Source organism: Chelonia mydas, chromosome 7 (assembly GCF_015237465.2).
Source record: "Chelonia mydas isolate rCheMyd1 chromosome 7, rCheMyd1.pri.v2, whole genome shotgun sequence".
Lineage (NCBI taxonomy): Eukaryota > Metazoa > Chordata > Testudines > Cheloniidae > Chelonia > Chelonia mydas.
This window is the reverse complement of record NC_057853.1, coordinates 24,932,369-24,952,845: the sequence shown is the minus strand read 5'-3', so window position 1 is coordinate 24,952,845 and position 20,477 is coordinate 24,932,369. Positions and strand designations below refer to the sequence as shown.

Genomic DNA, 20,477 nt, shown 5'->3' with positions numbered 1-20,477 from the left:
TTGGATGATGTTACAAGTTTGATTAATAAAGGTAATAGTGTTGACGTTGGTACCGCACAACATTTTTGATGAAAAAAAACAGAGTGATATAAAATTAACATATTAAATGGATTAAGAACTGGCTAACTGACAGGTCTCAAAATGTGGCTGTTAACAAGGAATCATCAAGCAGGTCTGTTTCCTGTGAATCCTGCAGAGATGAGTTCTTGGCCCTACCCAAGTTAACATTTTTATCAATAACCTGGAAGAAAACATAAAATCGTCACTGATAAAGTTTACAGATGACACAAAAATTGATGGAGTCGTAAATAATGAAGATGACAGATCACTGATACACGACGATCTGGATCTCTTGGTAAACTGGGCGTAAGCAAACAATATGCATCTTAATACAGCTAAAAGTAAATGTATACATCTAGGAACAAAAAATGTAGGACATGCTTACAAGATGGGGGACTCTATCCTGGGAAGCAATGTCTCTAAAAAAATATTTGGGGGTTTTCGCGGATAATCAGCTGAACATGAGCTCCCAATGTGATGCTGTGGCCAAAAGAGCTAATGAGATCCTGGGATGCATTTCAAGTATGAATAAAGAGGTTATTTTACCTCTGTTATTTATTACTGGTGTGACTGTTGCTGTGTCCTGTTCTGGTGTCCATAATTCAAGAAGAAGGTTGATAAATTGGAGAGGGTTCAGAGAACAGCCATGAGAATGACTAAAGGATTAGACAATATGCCTTATAATGATAGACTTAAGGAGCTCAATCTATTTAGCTTAACAAACACAATGTTAAGGGATGACTTGATTACAGTCTATAAATACCTGCAAGGTGAACAAATATTTAATAATGGGCTCTTAAATCTAGTGGAGAAAGGTATAACATGATCCCACAGCTGGAACATGAAGCTAGACAAATTCAGATACAAAATAATGTGTACATTTTTAACTGTGAGAGTAAATTAACCACTGGAACAGTTCACCAAGGGTTATAGTGGATTCTACATCAGTGACAATTTTAAAATCAAGACTGGATCTTCTTCTAAAAGATATGCTCCAGCTATTATTTTGGGGAAATTCTATGGCCTGTGTTACACAGGAGGTCAGGCTAGATGATCGTAATGGTCCCTTCTGGCCTTAGAATCTATGAGCCTAGGTGTTTATTGATTCAAAATGTAGAGGTTGTTATAACTGCTCCTAAATCCCATACTCAGTACATGATGTTGGCTTACAATGCATATATAAATATCATGGGTATGTGGGACAATTAGGCGAAAGTACAGGTTGCAGTGTATTTAGTAGGCACACAATGCTCAATTCTAGATTTCTCTCTCTTCCAACTCACCCGTGGCCTACTGGACATTGTGGCTTAGAAGAGGGGAGGTGGCTGAGACCCTAGCCATACATGACCAATGTGGGTTGGGAGAAGTAATTGAAAAAAGTAGCAAGGGTTATTTGGGGTTATATAATTGGGTGAGTATGCCCATTGTTTGTAATACAGCCTTGAAACCTCTTCCGTAAGGTTCACTGCTATCAGCTCACCCATGTTAAAATACAATTTGCCCAATTGATACTAGAGCTTTAAAATGTGTTAGTTAAAACATATTAGCTACGTGACTTCAGAACCAATTATTGGAGGGATTGCCTCTCTCCTCTAGTAATTCCTGGGCAGCAGAGATGCTTCAGCTGACAGCCCCGTGATTCAAACAGGACGGGGACTGCTGGACAGCATTTTCCTAGTGGGCCCCTTAACTCTGAAACTGACATCTCAGCTTGCTCTGACAGCCTGAAGTCTAGCAGCATGCAAGGTTTTTCCAGGCCTTTGAGGAAGGGATGGATTAGCAGTGTTGAGGGAGTTAAAGAGAACTACATGTGTGAATTCAGAATGAATGACTGGGTGAGGTGATGTTCAAGGTTTACTCAATAAAAATGGTAAATCTGTATGTTCCCCACATTTGGCATTTCAGGTTTTATATGTTTTCTCCAACAGGCCTGCTACTCAACTCTTCCATATCTACTGTCATCTCCACATCCACCTTGTAGCAAACGGTACTTATGACTAAGAGTCTGAACTTTAATACCCACCAAGGTAAATTCAGTTTCTTAAAAGACAAGACTTAAAAGACTCAGCATACATTGAACAAACAGTGAATCATTCAAGCTTATGACCCTCTAAATAGAATGTTTGCCTGTTCATTTTGCTTAGGGAAGAGCTGAAAGTCAGTAGATCACACTAATTACAATAAATACAATGCTGAATACTGTTTTTCCCCAGTTCTTAAACCACATTCAATACATCATGGTCAATAAGACAACAGCAGCAGATAGCATTTATGTAGCATATGTTATAAAAAGCCTAATACCTTGTGTGGGTTTGAGCTTTTAGTTAACTGCAGTACAGTAATGACTCTGGATCAGCTCAGGGAAGACACCATTTTATATTCTATTAGAGCTACATGCAAACTAAAAATTTTTAAAAAGTTTCAATAAGCTTAGAGAATGGTCAAAATTTAAAACTTTGATGAACATTTTTTACCACCAACTAAAAAAATTAAAAAGTTTTCCTTTTTTGACTAGCTCTATATTTTAACTAGCTTTCTCTCCAGCTTCTCATATGGTCCCTTATTCCATGGTATCTTATGTACTCAATGTTCAGTTTTATGTTGCTAAAGGTATTACAGCAACATGTGAATTTTTTGTATTAATGCAATTTAGAAAAACTACTGCATCTTACCTAAACCTGAAGATGAAGAGACACTCTCCGTAAGGGAAGAGGTTTCAGTTTGGTCTGTCAAAAGTCCATCCATTAAAGGTAGAGATAACTCAGATGAAGGAACAGAAGAATCATAGATTCCTGAATCCCGGGGCATATCTGGAAGATTGGCAGCTTTTACAACATGCAACAATGGCTGAAGAACAGAGCTACCAACTTGAATGTCCTGAGTCTCTGCATCTTCTCCAAGGTTAAAGTGCTGAATTATACAGTGAGAGTCTGAATTTACAGCAGGAATAATATTTACATCTGTTTTCAGGTAGAAATCCCCATCAGTCACCTGTTTACTCACTAAGTCATTTAAAACCAAGCCTGAGTCAAATTTTTCCATCACAGGTTCTTGGTAATGTAAAGGAGGTTGAGGAAAAGGAATGAGTTGTTTCTCAAACCAGTCAGGCTCCTGATCAATGAACTGGTGCATATTGCAAATGGCAACATAAAGGGACCGGCCAGATTTGCTCCTGAAGTAGTTTCTTTTGCTAATATTTACCGGGTACACCTCTGAATCCTGAAGGCTCAGCTCTCTGGAGTGTAAGTGAGAGTAAAGCTGAGGGAGGTTATCCATGAGCTTGTACCTTGTACTTAGATCCACAATGCCAGGAATGTCACCCTCACAGGAGTAGTCAAAGTAGACTGCAATGAACTTGCAGAGGTCATCTGAATTCTGCTTTGCCTGACGCAGCTTCTCAGCAATGATAGATATGGCAAGCAGAAAGAGTTCTCCTTTCTCGGCATCTCTAGTTGCTCCCTTGTGCTTCCAGTTCTTTTTTTCCACAAAGTATTTCATTCCCTTGGAACATACAATGATGATAAATTGGGACTCATTGATTTTTTGAATAAGCCACTCTTTCTGCCCTTCTTTACAATTTTTTAAATCTTCCCAGATATCCAGTGCAACCTGGAAAAGAAGAGAGCATCTGGGTTAACATACAATGCTGGATTTAGCAACTGAACAAAGGCTAGATGTGTTGTAAATGCTCAATGAACCCACTTGTAGCAGTCAATGAACCCACTTGTAGCTCAATGAACCCACTTGGAGCAGATGTGAATCAAAGATGAGGAAGACTAAGGTTGTCTATGCTGTGAATGGAAACTATTTTCAAACAGAAATAAGTAATACATTTTAAGAGTAGTTAACAAAGGGGTAAACTCTGACTCTTGATCACTTGGGTAAGCACTTACTGACATGAAGAGTCATTCTGAACTCAATGGAACTACTTGTGTCGTGAAGTGCTCATCAAAGTGAGTAAGGGTTGTACATTTGGCATTGGAACTATAACATTTTCAATGGGTTACAGAAACCTGCAGGCCCTGTGGGCAAGAAGGCTAACTTTCACAACTGTTCTAATGAAAATGTTAGTTATAATGTGTTTTTGCTGCCTAACTATTGTTTAAGGAACAATATACCTACATTCCTGTATTACTTGTATATAGGCCCTATCAATTTTACGGCCACGAAAAACATGTCACAGACCGTGAAATAAGCCCTTCCCCGTGAAACCCGATCTCCCCTTGTTCCTAGGAATGCTCCAGTAAAGGGTGCTCCTAGCTCCGCTTGGGCTGGGGAGGGACAGCTGCTCTGCGACAGGGGGAGGGGAGGAAGAGACCAGACCCACCTCTGGGTGCCTCCCCCTGCTGCAGGACACTCTAGGACTGGGCAGCAGCCCTAGAGGTTCCTGCAGCTGGAGGAGACTTGAGGAGTTGGGTCCGATTGTCCTTGTGCTGCTGGGAGCACCCGAGCAGGGGGCTCCTAGCTGCTAGTCAGGGCATGGCTGCGGCAGGACAGGACTTGCTCTTTCCCTGCAGAGCTGCTCTTGGGTATCAATCCCGGCTGCAGATAGTTCTGCACCCCCTCCGCCCCACTCGCTTCCTGTCCCCCTCCCTTTGTAGCTGCCTGGGGAGGGGACATTGTACAGGGAACTGCCCCCCCTTCCACATGCAATTATTAGCTTATTTCAATAAAAATAAAAAGGCGAAGCACTTGACAGAATTTTTTGATTGACACTTTACAGCAGCAAATCACACTCAGGGCTCAACTCACTGATTTGGTATATATAGACATTGGGGAGGTTTTGTAGTGTAGCGATCTCAATTGACTACCCACCAGAAGAAATGCGTAATTACTGTAAAATTAGTGTCCAAAATAAATTTTAAAAATCTCAGAAATGATTACTGCAGCGGATTGTGTGAAAGAATTTGGAAGCCTAATACTACATGCCGATGGTGACAAACTATTTTGTACAAGCTACAATATTTCACTGGATCACACACGTCGGGCAACAGTTGAATGCCACTTAGACTCGGAAATCTATCAAAGCAGAAAGAAGGCTGCAGATAGTGAATTGTTGGTAAACAAAAAGTTAAAAAACCAAAAACCAATTTCTTCTCCTTTTCAAAAGATGACAGCGAGCTCTGAGACCAGTCATGTAGCTAGAATGGAACTTGTGGATGCATTTGTAAGTGCTAATATACCACTGGAAAAACGTGATCACCCAAAACTGCATGAGTTCATTCAACGGAACGTACAAAATGCCGGTTGCTTACTAAGTACAAATAAGCTACGACAGGCCTACTTTCCAAAGGTTTTTGCTACACATTTTGAGGAGATGAAGTCTCAAATTAACTCATGTGAGTCTTTTGAAATTATTTAGGATGAGCCCACAAATGAGCAAGACAACTGTGTTCTGTTTGATTTTATTTCTGACAAGGCCAAAGATGTACAGACAGGAAACTAACAACAGCGCTCCTGTTGATGGTGGATGTAACCTTGCTTAATGCAATTCCTGGCTTTGATAAGAACTATAGACTGGAAATACCTGCTTACAAAAATATTGCAAAAGAAGCGGACTGTAGTTTGCCTGTGCTGCCGTTTTGGAACTCAATGGAAGGCTGAATTCCCCATCTTGCAAGGCTAGCTCAGCGCTGTCTGACAATTCCAACGAACTCCCTGGATGCAGAGAGAGCAGTTTCTAAACACAGACAAGTGTCTTCAGCACAGAGATAGGAAATGAAGAAAGACACAGTTGCTGGATGCTCCATGCTGACATTCAATTAATGACATTTGAAACCAGAACATTTTTTTCCACTTGTTTTTGTTAACATAAGGCTTTTGTTCTCAAGTTTGGGGCTACCAATTGAGATCACTACCCTACAAAACTGTCTCAGATGCCCATATCTACCAATCAGGGAGCTGAGTGTTATTTGCTGCTGTAAAGTGTCAATCAATAAATCCTGTCGAGTTCACCTGATCTTTTTTATTTTATTGAAACAAGCTAATAATTGCATCTTGAAGGGGGGCACACCCTGTACAGTGACCCCTCCTCCTGCAGCTGCGGAGCGATGGGGGCAAGGAGAGAGAGAGAGAGAGTGTGTGTGTGTGTGTGCGCGCGTGTGTGCGTGTTTGTGCGCGTGCGCGCAGAGCTTTCTGCAGCTGGGAGAAGTACCCAAGAGCAGCCATGCAGAGGAAGAGCAAGCCAGGACTAGCAGCTAGGAACCCCTGGCTGGGGCGCTCCCAGCAGCAGGGAGGCAATCAGACCGACCTCCATCTCCGGGAACCTCCTGTGGCTGCAGGAAGCTCCGCGGTTGCTGCCTTCAGAATCCAGCTCTGAAGGCAGCACAGAAGTGAGGGTGGCAATCCCATGACCCCCCTACAACAGGTTTGCGACTCCCCCCCACTCCCTTTTTGGGTCATGACTCCTGTGGTTACATCATCTTGAAATTTCAGATTTGAACACCTGAAAACGTAAAATTTACCAATTTTCAAATCCTATGGCCGTTAAATTGACCATTATGGACCTTGAATTTGGTAGGGCCCTACTTATAAAGCACCAAATCTACAAATAACAGTACAAGGCCAAACTATTATGTGTTTGTTGGGTAGCTGCTTCCAAAGCAGGGGGTAAAAACACTGCAGTGTCGGTGCTTGTGAAGAAGAAACAAACCTGGAAAATTTTGGAAGAGTGGCCCAATTCACTGACCATTTATCTACCTGGTTAAAGAGTAAAATGAACCCACTCTGAACACTCCACTTTATGTGCTACATGCAATTCTTAATTATTGTACACTTGTGTGATTAACATGTTGAATCTGCTGTAAATACAGATTCTGTTATCTCCTCGTATGATTCTACTATGCTAGCAACAATGTACAAAACAAATTATATATAATATACAGGAAGCTACTGCACAGGATCATGATCCCAAGAATGCATAAGAACTTTGAAGATATGTGGTGGGTCCGGTATCATTTTACAGCTGGGATATATGTTGCCTTGATAAATATGTGTGTGTGTGTCGGGGGCGGGGGGGGGAGAGAAAGGAGGATGAGGAGACGAGAGATGTCAGTGAAAGACCAGGAATTGTGCTTTTACTATTTGTACTTATGAACAAGGCTTTTTAATTTTAGCATAATTAGGTTAGCATTTTAAACAGCAATAAATGCCATTCCCCTTTGCTTTATTAGACAATAATCCAATTCCGTAGGCCAAAGATACAGACACTTTCATTGTCATCTTCTGAACTTTGTTTTTTTATATTAAACACCACTGCTACATAGTCTATCTTTATCTAGGTCTAGTTGTCCTTTATTTACCAAATACTGAATGACCCCAGAGGTGTTATGCAAAAAGCACTTGGCTTTCACTCCATTCCACATAGCTGTGGTGATGCTGTGCTATCATCACAACTGAAAAAAAGGAATTCAGACAAGCTAAATATACAACATCTTATTCTGTTTTAAGTATGAATAAATTATTAACATAAAAATAAAAAAACAGAAGCACAAAAATGAAAACAAGCAATGATTTTAAAGAATGTATTCTGCCAGTAGGGGACACACTTGCTATATGACCTAATACTAATATTTGAATTCATACATAATACTAACTAGACTTTGATTGGATTAAAGTTTAACAAAAGAAAACATAAATGGTTTCTGTAAACTAATAATTATTTTGCCTTTTTAAAAGTGAACTATTCGTTACATTCTCTCTCAGGTTTAGAAAACTGCCAGAGAATTTGAACCTAGTCAGTCAAATTGTCATTTTGATATTTTTCTGATATCATTTTGAATCAAAGACAGACAGTAAAAAAAAAAAAAAAAATAAGATACAGGCCTAGGCCATGTTTTTATATGCCATTAAAAATGCAGTTTGATGTTTTCATATAGCATCAAAAGAATGAAAAATTTACTGAATAAGCCATTGAGGATGATAAAGAATTTCAGGGGTTAATCCAAATTAGCAAGGTTTTATTATCTATAATGTGTGTGTTGCACAAATCCTTCTTCTGGACAAGATTTCTGATTGATTCAAATGTGCATGCATGGGATCACTGCTTCAATACCAAGGCATAAGAGGTGCCTTAGAAATATTAAACTAGATTAGACAGATTATAGAGCTTCTTTGTGGCTGTAATCTACAGAAGATATAAATTCTGATAACTAGACAAGCATAATGTGTGCATATGCTTCTGGTAGTTAATATATAAAGAGCTAAGGATGACTGAACGAGAGCATTAGGACTGACACAAATTATCTACAATATTGTGTCTTATGCATTATTTGGTTTGCTTTTTTCCTCTAAATGGAAAATTTTCACATAGCGTGACAAAGTTCCTCCTCTACCTTGGTGGACTAATATATCTGCCTTCTATTACTCTCCTGTAGCCATCTGGCCTGACCCTGTCACATATCCCTCCCGCCTCTGCTCAACACTATGGGGTTGGGCAACTTGGGACGTCAGGGAGTTTACTCGTGACAAGCCATCTGCATTGCCATGGTGGCTTCCAGCCCAGTGTTCTATGGTGAATTGAAAAGGTTGTAGGGACAGGAACCATCTGGTCACCCTTGTGTTCTTCTCTTTATTTTGCTGCATCCACTGGAGGGGTGCATGGTCGGTCACAACGGTAAACCATCGTCCCAAAAGGTAATAACGTAGTGTTTCCATGGCCCATTTCACAGCGAGGCACTCTCTTTCAACCACGGCATACTTCTGCTCTCTCGGGAGGAGTTTCCTGCTGAGGTAGAGGATTGGGTGTTCTTCATCTCCAACCATCTGCGATAGGACAGCTCCCAATCCTACTTCAGAGGCATTTGTTTGTAAAATGAATTCTTTGTTGAAGTCTGGGGCTATAAGCACAGGGTTCCTGCAGAGGGCTGTCCGTAGATCCATGAATGCTTTCTCTGCGGCATCTGTCCACTTCACCATGTCTGGACCCTGGGCTTTTATCAGATCTGTCAGAGGATTTGCTCTGGTAGCAAAATGGGGAATAAATCGTCAGTAGTACCCCACCGCACCCAGGAATGCCCGGACTTGCTTTTTCCGATTTGGCCAGGGCCAATTTTGGATAGCCTCTAGTTTGTTTAGTTGGGGCTTGACCATGCCCCTTCCTACAATGTAGCTAAGGTATTTAGCCTCGGCTAGCCCTATAGCACTCTTGGCTGGGTTGGCTGTGAGGCCAGCCCGTCTTAGCATGTCCAGAACCACTTCCACCTTTTCTAAGTGGGTTTCCCAGTCGGGGGTGTGAATAATCACATCATCCAGGAATGCCGCTGCATAACTGGTATGGGGCCATAGGAGCTTGTCCATAAGACGCTGGAAGGTGGCAGGTGTCCCATGCAGTCCAAAACGAAGAACAGTATATTGAAACAGACCTGATAGGGCCTTAAAGTTACCTCTGCCCCAGGGTCTGTGATAATGTGGTGATAGGCTTCGGTGGTCCGACCTGGTTTGATTGAAAACATGTCCTGGTATCAGTTGATCATCTCAGTTACCTCCTTCTTCTGGTTTAGCGTCAGATCAGTGGATATCCTGATCTGCCCCTGCATGTTATTTCCCTGGATCGGGGTCTCTTGGGCCACTACACACGCTTCTCGTTGGTGCCAAGGCTTTAAGAGGTTAATGTGATAAATTTGTTCTTGTTTCTGGCGTCCTGGCTGCCATACCTTGTAGGTTACTTCCCCCACGGGTTCAACCACCTCACAGGGCCCCTGCCATTGGGCCAAAAGCTTGCTTTCTGCAGTGGGTACCAACACCATTACCCAATCCCCTGGTTGGAACTGTCGGACTTTTGCCTGGCAACTGTAATGGGTTCGCTGGGCCTCCTGCGCCTTTTCCAAATGTTCCTGTACAATAGGGGTGACCCGGACTATCCGTTCTCGCATCTGCAACACATGGTCAATTATATTTCTCCCCTCATTGGGTTCCTCTTCCCAGATTTCTTTTGTGATACCTAGTATGCCACGGGGGTAGCGTCCGTATAATAATTCAAAGGGGGAAAAACCCAGTTGAGGCCTGAGGTACCTCCTGGACCGCAAACATAAGGTAGGGTAGTAGGCTGTCCCAATCCTACCCGTCCCGACTTATCATTTTCCTTACCATTGCCTTGAGGGTTCGGTTAAACCTTTCTACCAGCCCATCGGTCTGCGGATGATAGACTGAAGTTCTCAGGGTATGTACATGGAGCAGCGTACAGAAGTCCTTCATTAGCTTCGACATAAATGGGGTACCTTGGTCTGTTTATATCTTCTTTGGTAGCCCCACTCGGGCAAAGATCCCCACCAACTCTTTAGCTATCGTTTTAGAGGCCGTGTTCTGCAGGGGGACAGCTTCCGGGTAGTGAGTAGCATAATCCAGAATGACAGATATATATTGGTGGCCCCAGGCTGTTTTCTCCAGGGGTCCCACTAGGTCCATGGCTATTCGCTTGAAGGAGACCTCTATGATAGGAAGGGGTACTAAAGGTGCCCTCAAGTGGGACGGGGACTGTGCAGCTGACACTCTGGGCAGGACACACAGTACCTCCGCACGTCTTCATGTACTCAGGGCCAGAAGAATCGTCGCAGGACCCGCACCAGGGTCTTCTCTACCCTCAAATGCCCCCCAAAAAGATGACTATGGGCCAGACTTAATATAGCATTCTGGTGTTTTTGAGGTACTAGGATCTGCTGTACCTTCTGCCCCTTTACTGGTGCAACCTGGTATAAGAGATTCTTCTTCATTATGAAGTAGGGTCCTGGTCCCTGGGTTTTCCCTTCCACGGGGACCCCATCTATTTCGGTCACCTCTTTCCTAATGTTCTAGTACCTTAGGACTTCAGCCTGGTCCCGTCGAATATTTCCTCTCCTGGGACTAATCTGCCCCAGATCTAGGGGGCCAGTCTCTGTTGGCTCTACTGGTTCAGGGGCATTAGGGTATGGGTCAGACTTGGGTGCTTCTCCCTCCTGGGTGGCCTCCTTTTCAGCTGCTCGGGTCCGCCTACCTACGAGAGCAACCCTCTGGCTTTGGGCCAGTATTCGGTTCCCAAGGCCTTAGCTGCTCTTCTTTCCCTGTTCGTCTTTCTACCCTGTCTGGGAGTGGACAACAAATCTGGGGATATTTCAGAGAAGATTGGGGGTTGACAGTCTACTGTGGATGCCTCACTAACTTCAGGGCTTCCCCCTTTCTCCAATTCCCGTACTGGGAGTAAGTCTCCAAAGCCTGGGACGTCCCTCCCTATGAGCACCAGGTATGGGAGTTCAGGGACTACACCTGCTGCTACCTCAGTAGTGTTCCCCTGAACCTCGATTTTTACTGGGATGGTGGGGTAATAACCAACTGTCCCATGGACGCATGTTATCCCCGTACACTTAAGCCACAGCAGCTGACTATGCTTCACGAGCTTCCCCGAGACAAGTGTGATAGCACTCCCCGAATCAACTAGAGCCGTGATCTCTACCCCATTTAGCTTCACTAGTCTGGTGTACATATGTGGGGTTAGTGAGACCCCCACAAGGTGGATTAGGGAGCATGGGTCTGCCCAGTTCCCCAGGTTACACTGCATAGGCTCCTCGGCATTGGGACACTGTACAGTTATGTGTCCCCACTTCCCACAGGCGTAACATCTGTATGGAGCCCTAGGCATTCCCTGGTCTCTTGGTTTGGACAGTCTAACATCAGGATCCTCTTGCCCCTCAGTGCTCCGACTCTTTGTGTCTTCTGGTGGGCCTTCAGCCCCTCTCTTTTTCCACCTGGGCTCTCCTGGTGGCCCAGTGACCCGAGCTTTCGGTCTTGGTGCTGCTAGTTTAACCCGGGGTGCTTCTTCCTTAACTGGTCAGGTCAGCTCCCTCACCGTCCTTTGCCTTTCTACCAGTGCAACAACCTCGTTGTAGGTGGAGGGTTCATTCTGGCTTACCCAAGCACGAAGGTCTGGTGGTAGTCCTCTCATGTACCGGTCAATGACCAGAACCTCTAGTATTTCCTCCGGACTCTGGGACTCAGTTTGTAGCCACTTTCATGCGAGATGGATGAGGTCATATAATTGGGACCATAGGGGTTTTGTTTTCCTGGTACTTCCCCTCATGATATTGCTGGGCCCTCACTGTGGTTGTTACCTCAGATCTGGCCAGGATCTCTGCTTTCAGCTGGGGGTAGTCTGCCACAGCCTCTTCAGGCAAATCATAGTAGGCCTTCTGGGCCTCCCCACACAGGAATGGCATGAGGATACCAGACCACTGTTCTTTAGGGCCAAGCCTCCCGCAGGGCTGTCCTCTCAAAGGCCAGGAGATATGCCTCTACATCATCCTCCCACGACATTTTCTGCAGCCAATTGTTGGCCTGCATGATCTGCGTCCCATCATGGCCGCGGTTCAGCTCTGTAAGGGCCTTGACCTGGTTTACCAGTTCCCGCAACATAGCCCGGTCTTGACCAGCCTGGTCCATCAGCAGGTGATTAGTCTCTTGCTGCAGCCAGACAGTCTCCTGTTGGGCAGCTGCCTGGACACTGGTAGCCTCCTGCTGGGCAGCCGTGGCTTGTATCAGTGCCCGCACTACCTCCTCCATTGTGGTGAGAAAAAAAAACAAAAAAAAACCCTCTCCCTTCCCCCCTTTTTTCCCCCCAAAGACCCTCCTCCTTCCGCCGTGCTGTGTACACCAAATCCCACTCCTGACACCAGTCCTGACAAAGTTCCTCCTCTACCTTGGTGGGTCTTGCGCTTATTGGCGGATTTGCTCGCCTTGCAGCTTCACGGCAGCCGTCAGTTTGACCGTTTTTCTGAACCCACAGTCCAGGTCAACTCCTCCTGTGTCTGACCAGCAACTGAGAGGTTTGGGGGGAACCCGGGCCCGCCCTCTACTCCAGGTTCCAGCCCAGGGCCCTGTGGAATACAGCTGTCTAGAGTGCCTCCTGGAACAGCTGTGCAACAGCTACAACTCCCTGGGCCACTTCCCCATGGCCTCCTCCCAACACCTTCTTTATTCTCACCATAGGACCTTCCTCCTGGTGTCTGATAATACTTGTACTCCCTAGTCCTCCAACAGTATGCATTCTCACTCTCAGCTCGTAGCGCCTCTTGCTCCCCGCTCCTCACACGCACACCACAAACTGAAGTGAGGTCCTTTTTAAACCCAGGTGCCCTGATCAGCCTGCCTTAATTGATTCTAGTAGCTTCTTGATTGGCTGCAGGTGTTCTAATCAGCCTCTCTTAATCGTCTCCAGAAGGTTCCTGATTGTTCTGGAACCTTCCCTGTTACCTTACCCAGGGAAAAGGGACCTACTTAACCTGGGGCTAATATATCTGCCTTCTATTACTCTCCTGTAGCCATCTGGCCCAACCCCTTCACAACAGATAAAATTAATGTAGGCAGTTTCCACTAACACTAATGGAAGTTACTCTGTTTACCAAAGAGAGATTAGAATATCTCTGTCTAAGTGAAATATTTTCAAGGGCTAGGCTATCATGAGTTTTAGGGGTAATATTTTGAATAAGGCAATTCCAAACATTAAAAGAAGAAGTGGTGATCTTACCTCACAGCCACAGAAGTCCTGAAGGAAATAAGCGAAGCACTGAATGACATTTATGTGTTTCTGGCAATCTTTACTGGAATAGCAGATGAACACTTTTGGACGGGGACGGAGCCTTTCCACATGGAGTGCTGCAGCATATGTAGAAGATTCCGAGCTCTCCTCATCTAAATGGGAATATATATTTTCTAAATTGGAAGGGGAAAAAAAAAGCAAAAATCTTCACCGTATCCAAGATCAAAAATTTTCTTTAAACCTCGACAGACTCATTATTCAAGTATCTAGTAAAAGGCTCTTCATCCCAAGACATTCCTCTTTCCCTCCTTTCTTCCTCCTCCATTTTATTAGCCTGTGAGGTGAAAGATGTTACTGATTGGATAGTTATTGCCTGTGCAAAGACCTGTCTAGAAAGATTTGCTTTGTGAATAGAAGAAGTAAGGCAGTTTCACCTCCACTCACCCTATGAAATTACCACAGTACTGTTATAGGCGCCTCACCTCTTTGTTCAGCAATCAGAACATGCTTCCCTGTGAGAGTTTCCTGCTTAGTAATGCAATGGGCTCCTTTTAAAACAGTGATACTTGTAGGGGAAGAGAATGAAACTCCAGGAAGCCAGGTACCCTTCAGAAATATGTGCAATATCTCTCTGTGGCATGCCCATATTCTTTAGCGTTCATCTGAGTTTTTGCTGGAGCCATGCTAATATGTCATAAAGAGCCAGAAGGGAAAAGGACTCAGCCCAGATAACTTCTGTCATCTGTAGTATCCCTCATCCCCAAGATCCAGAGAGATATCACAGATCTGAGGCTTAGGGGCTTAAACGTCATCTTCTATATGAGGGAAACCCAATCACTCCCTGGAACCATAGTATTGACTAATTCCTGATAAATCAGTGTGGCAGGTATTGCTTGCAAGCTCCACCCTAGATATAAGGGAGGCAAAAGTGAGCAGAGGTTGCTGGAGTCTAAGCTAGGAAGTGTCTGCAGGGAAACCTTATGAATAGTCAGATGTAAGTAGAAGGATTAGGCTGAGATTTAAGGGGTTTTGTTGTTATCTGAATTCTGAATAAAGCCGATCAAGAAGGGGGGAGTAAGTTTGGACTAAATCTAGTGGGTGCAGATTCTGTTCCATGGCAGACTGCAAATTACACCTGCTTACATGCACACTTCAGGGTTTTGCTTTCCTTCCACTATGATTCATCAGTTAAATAATTCTGTATTGAAAGAGGAAATAGTCTAAAATATATCGTCTTCAGGATCTCTTCACTCTCTGCATAGTCTTATCTCCCCTCCACTACTTTCACTAATAGACATTCAAAACAAACAAACAAAAAGCAAACCAAATAAGTTTTCTCTTCACACAACCCAACTTGTCCTTCTGCTGGATTTTGCAGTGAAGTCATAATGCAAGACATATGAAACAATATTTTCCTGGGTAACAAATTAATACCAAACACTGGATTTTAAGACTTTGCTTCAAGTTCAAGCAGATGCAGAGGTTTGGGGGTGAGGTCAGGGTTGGGGAGAGTGAAAAGGAAAGCTCTTATGATAAAGAAATTTGTGTTTTGAATAAATCTATTTTCCTTTCAGATTTGCTCTGACAAGCAAACTCTCCTTCAAATAAAACGACATGCCAAACAAACACCATACCTTGTTGTTTTTTACGGCACATCACTGTGAAAAGCGTTGCAAATGCTGAGATGACAACTAAGGGAACGGTAATGGCAATGGCCCTTATTGGTCCAGCCCACGGGGAATGTACTTTAAAAAATAAAGCAGAATTAACACTGTGCAAGTAAGTTATGGTATCATTATCTAATCTTATCTTCATATTTGATACTGACTGCCACTGCAGCACACTATCATCAAATAATTCTCAAATATACAAAATATAAAGCTATGATCTGAGTGCATTCCAATAATGCATTAAATGAGGTGACTAACGTCTATTGCATGTGGTTTGTTCTGTCTCATTCTCTCCCCAGGGAAAGAATTGTGTGTGTAGTGCAGTTTTGTTTTGGTTGGGTTCTGTTTATTTTTTTAAATGTTCTGCTCTGTTTTTATGTTAGAGAATGCAGGTTGAAGAAATGCGCCTTGCACTTGGAATGAAGTTGGTGAGGTTTCTGATGGTCCTTGGTGCCTAGGGGAATTTGGCATCAAATTGGCCCCAGAGAAAGCTCTGTCTCCTGCACAGATAACTCTACCCTAATGGTTGAAAGTTCCATAGTGCTTGAGGAACAAGTTGTCACCCACAGTCTTCATCCCATCATGGGATCTTTGTGATAATTGATTGCAAGGTAACCACTGTAGAACTTTATTTAGTGTGTGATTACATTAGTCCTACATTAGGTTGCTTACATATTTGCATTACATTATTTCCACACTCTGCTTGCAGGCTACTACTTGCATGTGACTAAGATACAGTCTCGTCAATTTTTAAACTGATTTTTTACACTAGTGTATATAGCAAAAATTAGTTTCTGGTAAGGATTCCTCGTTCTACAATATTTTGATGTAAAACTACTAACAGTCAAAATCGTATTTATACTTAATTTTATCTTGCACAATTTGCTTTTGCAATTCTGTACAAGCAAAAATGGAAGTAAAAATCACACATGTACAAAAGCAATATTATTTTTTGTCAAAAAGATCACAAGACTGCATTTAAGTGTGTGGTCAAACCCCATTAGTCCTATCATTATTATTCTGGCAAATGATCTTCAACACAAATTATCACTACAAATGAGTACAGGTTGACTTTAAAAAGAAAATTCTTACCTGGTTTTAGTGCATAGTGCATTGTTTTCCTTGTTGTGTTAGTGTCATCAACCAGCTTTAAAAAAGAAAATTCTCATTATAAATACTGGAAAAGATACAGAAAAATGCTTTTTGCAATGTGAAAAACACTGCAATTACCCCAAGGACCAGAACTGAGGGAAGCTACCATTACAAATGACTGATGAGAAGTACCTAGAATTAGTGATTTCTAGATAGGATCAGGGATGAGTAGAATACAAATCATATTGCGGTAAAACTGGAATACTATCCTCAAACAAAACCTGCCTATTAAAATAAGGAAACAATCCAACCCAATTAATGTCCAAGACAAAGGAAAAGGGGGGTAAGAGGGAGGGAGGAGGAATGGAAGTGGGATGTAGGAGGTAAAAGTCTCATGAATAGGCTCCATATTCTTTGAATCCTCTCTATTAACAAAAATGGAGATGGTTAAATTTTTTCACAATCAGCAAAAATACACAAAACATTTTCAATGAACATTTTCATGAACATTTTTTGCCTTTTCTTCCCCTACTCAAATAAAAGCACCTAATAGACTTTTACTCAATGGGTCCAAAGTCCCCAACATCATTATTTTATGTTGTTGGATGATCATATTACAGCAGTAACTCAGTCAGCTTTTTGCCATTTGCATCTGAGCAGGAGGCTGCATGCCTTTGTTACTTCAATATTAGAATACTAAAAGGTGCTCTACATGGGGCTACACCTTAAAGCCATTTGAAGACTGAGTTGGTGCAGAATGCAGCAGCTTGCTTACTGAATAGGGGATCTCGCTGGGAGCATATTGTACAAGGCATTCCAGAATCTGCATTGGCTGCCTACTGGTCCCCAGGTAGAGTTTAAGATGTTGGTTATGATCTCTAAAGTCCTAAAAGGCCTGGGACCTGCCTGCCTGAGAAGCCAGCCACATCAGATCCCCTGACATACTGCCAAGTTGTGGTCAGCAGAGATGCCTGAGCTGGATCCCTCTTGTTATAAAAGACAGGGAGAAACTGGCAGGACAAGGCATTCCCTGTGAGCGGCCCAGGACTCTGCAACCCACTCCCTTCCCTGGTCTAAAGTAGCCAGAATTTAGGGACTTTCCAGGCATGCTGCAAAAGCCATCTGTCTTACTGGATTTGGAGGACTGAGGGTTTGTTAGTAGAATGATGGCATGGTGGGGTAAGAAGGAGCTTTTTTTTAAGCTGCCTGCCTGAGTGAGCTGGGCTGGCTGAGTTGCACTATTTTTCCTTGTTTGAACATTTGTTTTTTTAATGCTGCCTGGGTAATTTGTTATGTCAAGCCACCTAGAATTTAGGAGTTTTCTTCACAGTAGAATCTCAGAATTAAGAACACCTTGGTAATGGAGGTTGTTCGGAACTCTGAAATGTTCGCAAGTCCGAACAAAACGTTATGGTTGTTCTTTCAAAAGTTTACAATTGAACATTAACTTAATACAGCTTTGAAATTCTACTATGCAGAAGAAAAATGCTGCGTTCCCTTTTTGTATTTAGTAGTTTACATTTAACACAGTACTGTACTGTAGTTGGGGGTGTCTTTGTGTGCGTGGGGGGGGTGTCTCTGCTGCTGCCTGATAGAGTACTTCTGGTTCCAAATGAGGTGTGTGGTTGACTGGTCAGTTCATAACTCTGAGGTTCTACTGTATTGTTAATATTTAAACCTAAAGAAATAAGCAACATTTACAATATAATTAAGATGGGTCCAAGCTCCAGAATTCTGAATAGGATTTTGGTTTGGTGCACAGCAAGGATGCAGCAGTGATCAGTGCTCGGGAAAGCAGACAGATTGCAACTGTGCTTGGCTTCTGCATGAGGGAGGTGCAAGACAGGGAAGCTTTTTGCTCTTTTTCCACTACTGCACAGCCATGCAAGGCCCAAGTATGATCTGACCTGTTAAATGTTAATTTGTTAATTTAATGTTAAAATAATGTTAAAAATGTTAATTTGCCCCACTGAATTCAGAGAGGGTGTACAAGGCTGTAAATTACAGCAGAATGTGGCCCACGGTATTTTATTTGCAATTAATTTATTTATCTTACTTCTTTAGCTGCATTAAATTAGCTCTTCTCAAATATTACCTCAATGATGTAATCCCCTGGAGCTATATTCTGAAGAACACAACTTGTGATATCCGTGTTTTGTTCCTGCAAAGAAAAGGAAGGAAACTATTTTACAAGTAGTTCACATGCTTTACAAAGCTAACGGAAAACGCATTTGCAGCTAATGTTATTGATTTGAAAATTCACATTTCCACTATGTACACAGGCACCTTCCATCAAACAAAATCCAATTCAATACTGATAAAGAAATACAAACCTCTCTACTCAAATGTCTCAGGACTGGAATCTCCGGCCACCAAAGGCCTATGAAAGTTTGAGATAACATGTAAGTTTTACACTATACCCTGAAGCTCCTTAACCTCAGGCGCTTGCGGACTGAACAACCTGCCACCTGCCATGGATCATTTAACTCAACAAAATGAAAGCAACCCAGCAGACTGCAACTGCCTTGATAAATGATCTCTAAATGCTAAAGGTATGATTCCCTTCTACCCTGCACCTTATGTAGTCATTCACATCAGTGCAATATTTCAGCACACTTTACAGCCTCTTTACATTGGTGTAAATAACTAAACAAACAGCAGGGTGACAGTGAATTTGGACCAAAGATTTACATTGTAAACTCTTCTGAGCAAGTACTGTACCTTCCTAAATGTCTGCATAGCACCTAGCACATTTTGGACCCTACTATAACAAAAATGGGTAATAAAATGGAAAACTAATTTTAAACATACGGACATGACTGTATCAATAGACAATTAAGCTATACATCCACCCAGTTTAAGGGCTTGTCTACACTATTACTTTTGTCGGCATAACTTATGTTACTCAGGGGTGTGAGAAAAACACCCCCTGAGCGACATAAGTTACACTTTCAGAAGCGCCAGCGCAGACAGTTCTATGTCAGCAGGAGAGCTCGTGGAGGTGGTTTTATTATGTTGACGGGAGAGTTCTCTCCTGCTGACATACAGCGGTTACACGAGCAATCTTACAGCGGCGCTGCTGCATCGGTACAGCTGTGCTGCTGTAAGCTCCCTAGTGTAGACCAGCCCTAAATAATAGTTACTAGCAGTACCAGTAGGAAAGATGAAACATTACCCAAACGTATGGAGTTGTTGTATTCAGCAAAATAAATCCATACCATTGCCATCAGTCTATGGTACACACTTCCCGTAAAGCGTTGGCCTATTATTATTTTATTTTTGGATAACTTTGATTTTAGCACACAGGTTTCTCACCAGAGCTCTAAAGGGCATAGCCCACTGTATTTTTAAATTTTGTCCTCATACATTCCTTCCCCCGAAAGCTTCCATCACAGTCAGACTTATTTTCTAACAATATCAGAAGCTATTTACTAAAGACTGCATTATTTTTGAACATCCAAACTTTTCCCATTTCCGGTGAATTGCTTAGGATAAGACCCCCTGGGTTTGGATGGGCGTTGTATTGGGCCCACAGAGACCACGAGCTATAATTTTCCCACCGACCACTGCCATCTCATCCCTCTTTTAAACATGAAGGGAAGTTTAACTAAACACTCAAATAAAGGGCTACCTTGGGGAGTTACTTCAGATGAACAAGATTTAAGGAGTTGAAATTCTGTTCAGAGGGAGCATATGAAAAGAGGAAAATATTAATTATAATTATAAATAAAAATACAATTAAAAACTTCTAATTAGAGTGTGCCCTTTGGGGCAAAGGCAATATCTTGCCGTGTATTTATATGGCACCTAGCACAATGGGGACCCAATCCTGGTTTGGGCCTTTGGTTACTCCCAAAATACAAATAATATAAAAATCCTTTACATTTTTTATACATGTGAAAAGCTGAGGTCATCTAGAATTTTTAATGGTTACCACAAATCGTTAAAACAACAGTCGCGAAACCCTGTAACGTACTTGTCTGCAGGTCTTTTGTTTAAAGGATCCTTCATCCTTAAGTTTGTAGTGAAGATAGTAATATTTAAAGCCAAAGTTGTGAGGTGCATGATCAAAACACACTTGCATGTTAAAACCTTGCTGGGTAATATTCAGATTCCTGGGCTTCCAGACTGTCAGAGGAGAGATATTTATG

The 20,477-nt window shown here is 42.6% G+C and overlaps 1 protein-coding gene across 1 annotated transcript in view; it reads right to left on the bottom strand.

The window, feature by feature from the left end:
- IL17RD (interleukin 17 receptor D) overlaps positions 1–20,477 on the bottom strand; it is a 116,166-nt gene that overhangs the window by 4,561 nt on the left and 91,128 nt on the right. Inside the window, exons 9-14 of the mRNA XM_043550616.1 lie at positions 20,303–20,454; positions 18,422–18,487; positions 16,327–16,381; positions 15,199–15,309; positions 13,553–13,737; positions 2,733–3,669 (exon numbers count right to left, since the gene is read on the bottom strand). Coding sequence (XP_043406551.1) covers positions 2,733–3,669; positions 13,553–13,737; positions 15,199–15,309; positions 16,327–16,381; positions 18,422–18,487; positions 20,303–20,454 — 1,506 coding nt within the window. The remainder of the gene's footprint in view (positions 1–2,732; positions 3,670–13,552; positions 13,738–15,198; positions 15,310–16,326; positions 16,382–18,421; positions 18,488–20,302; positions 20,455–20,477) is intronic.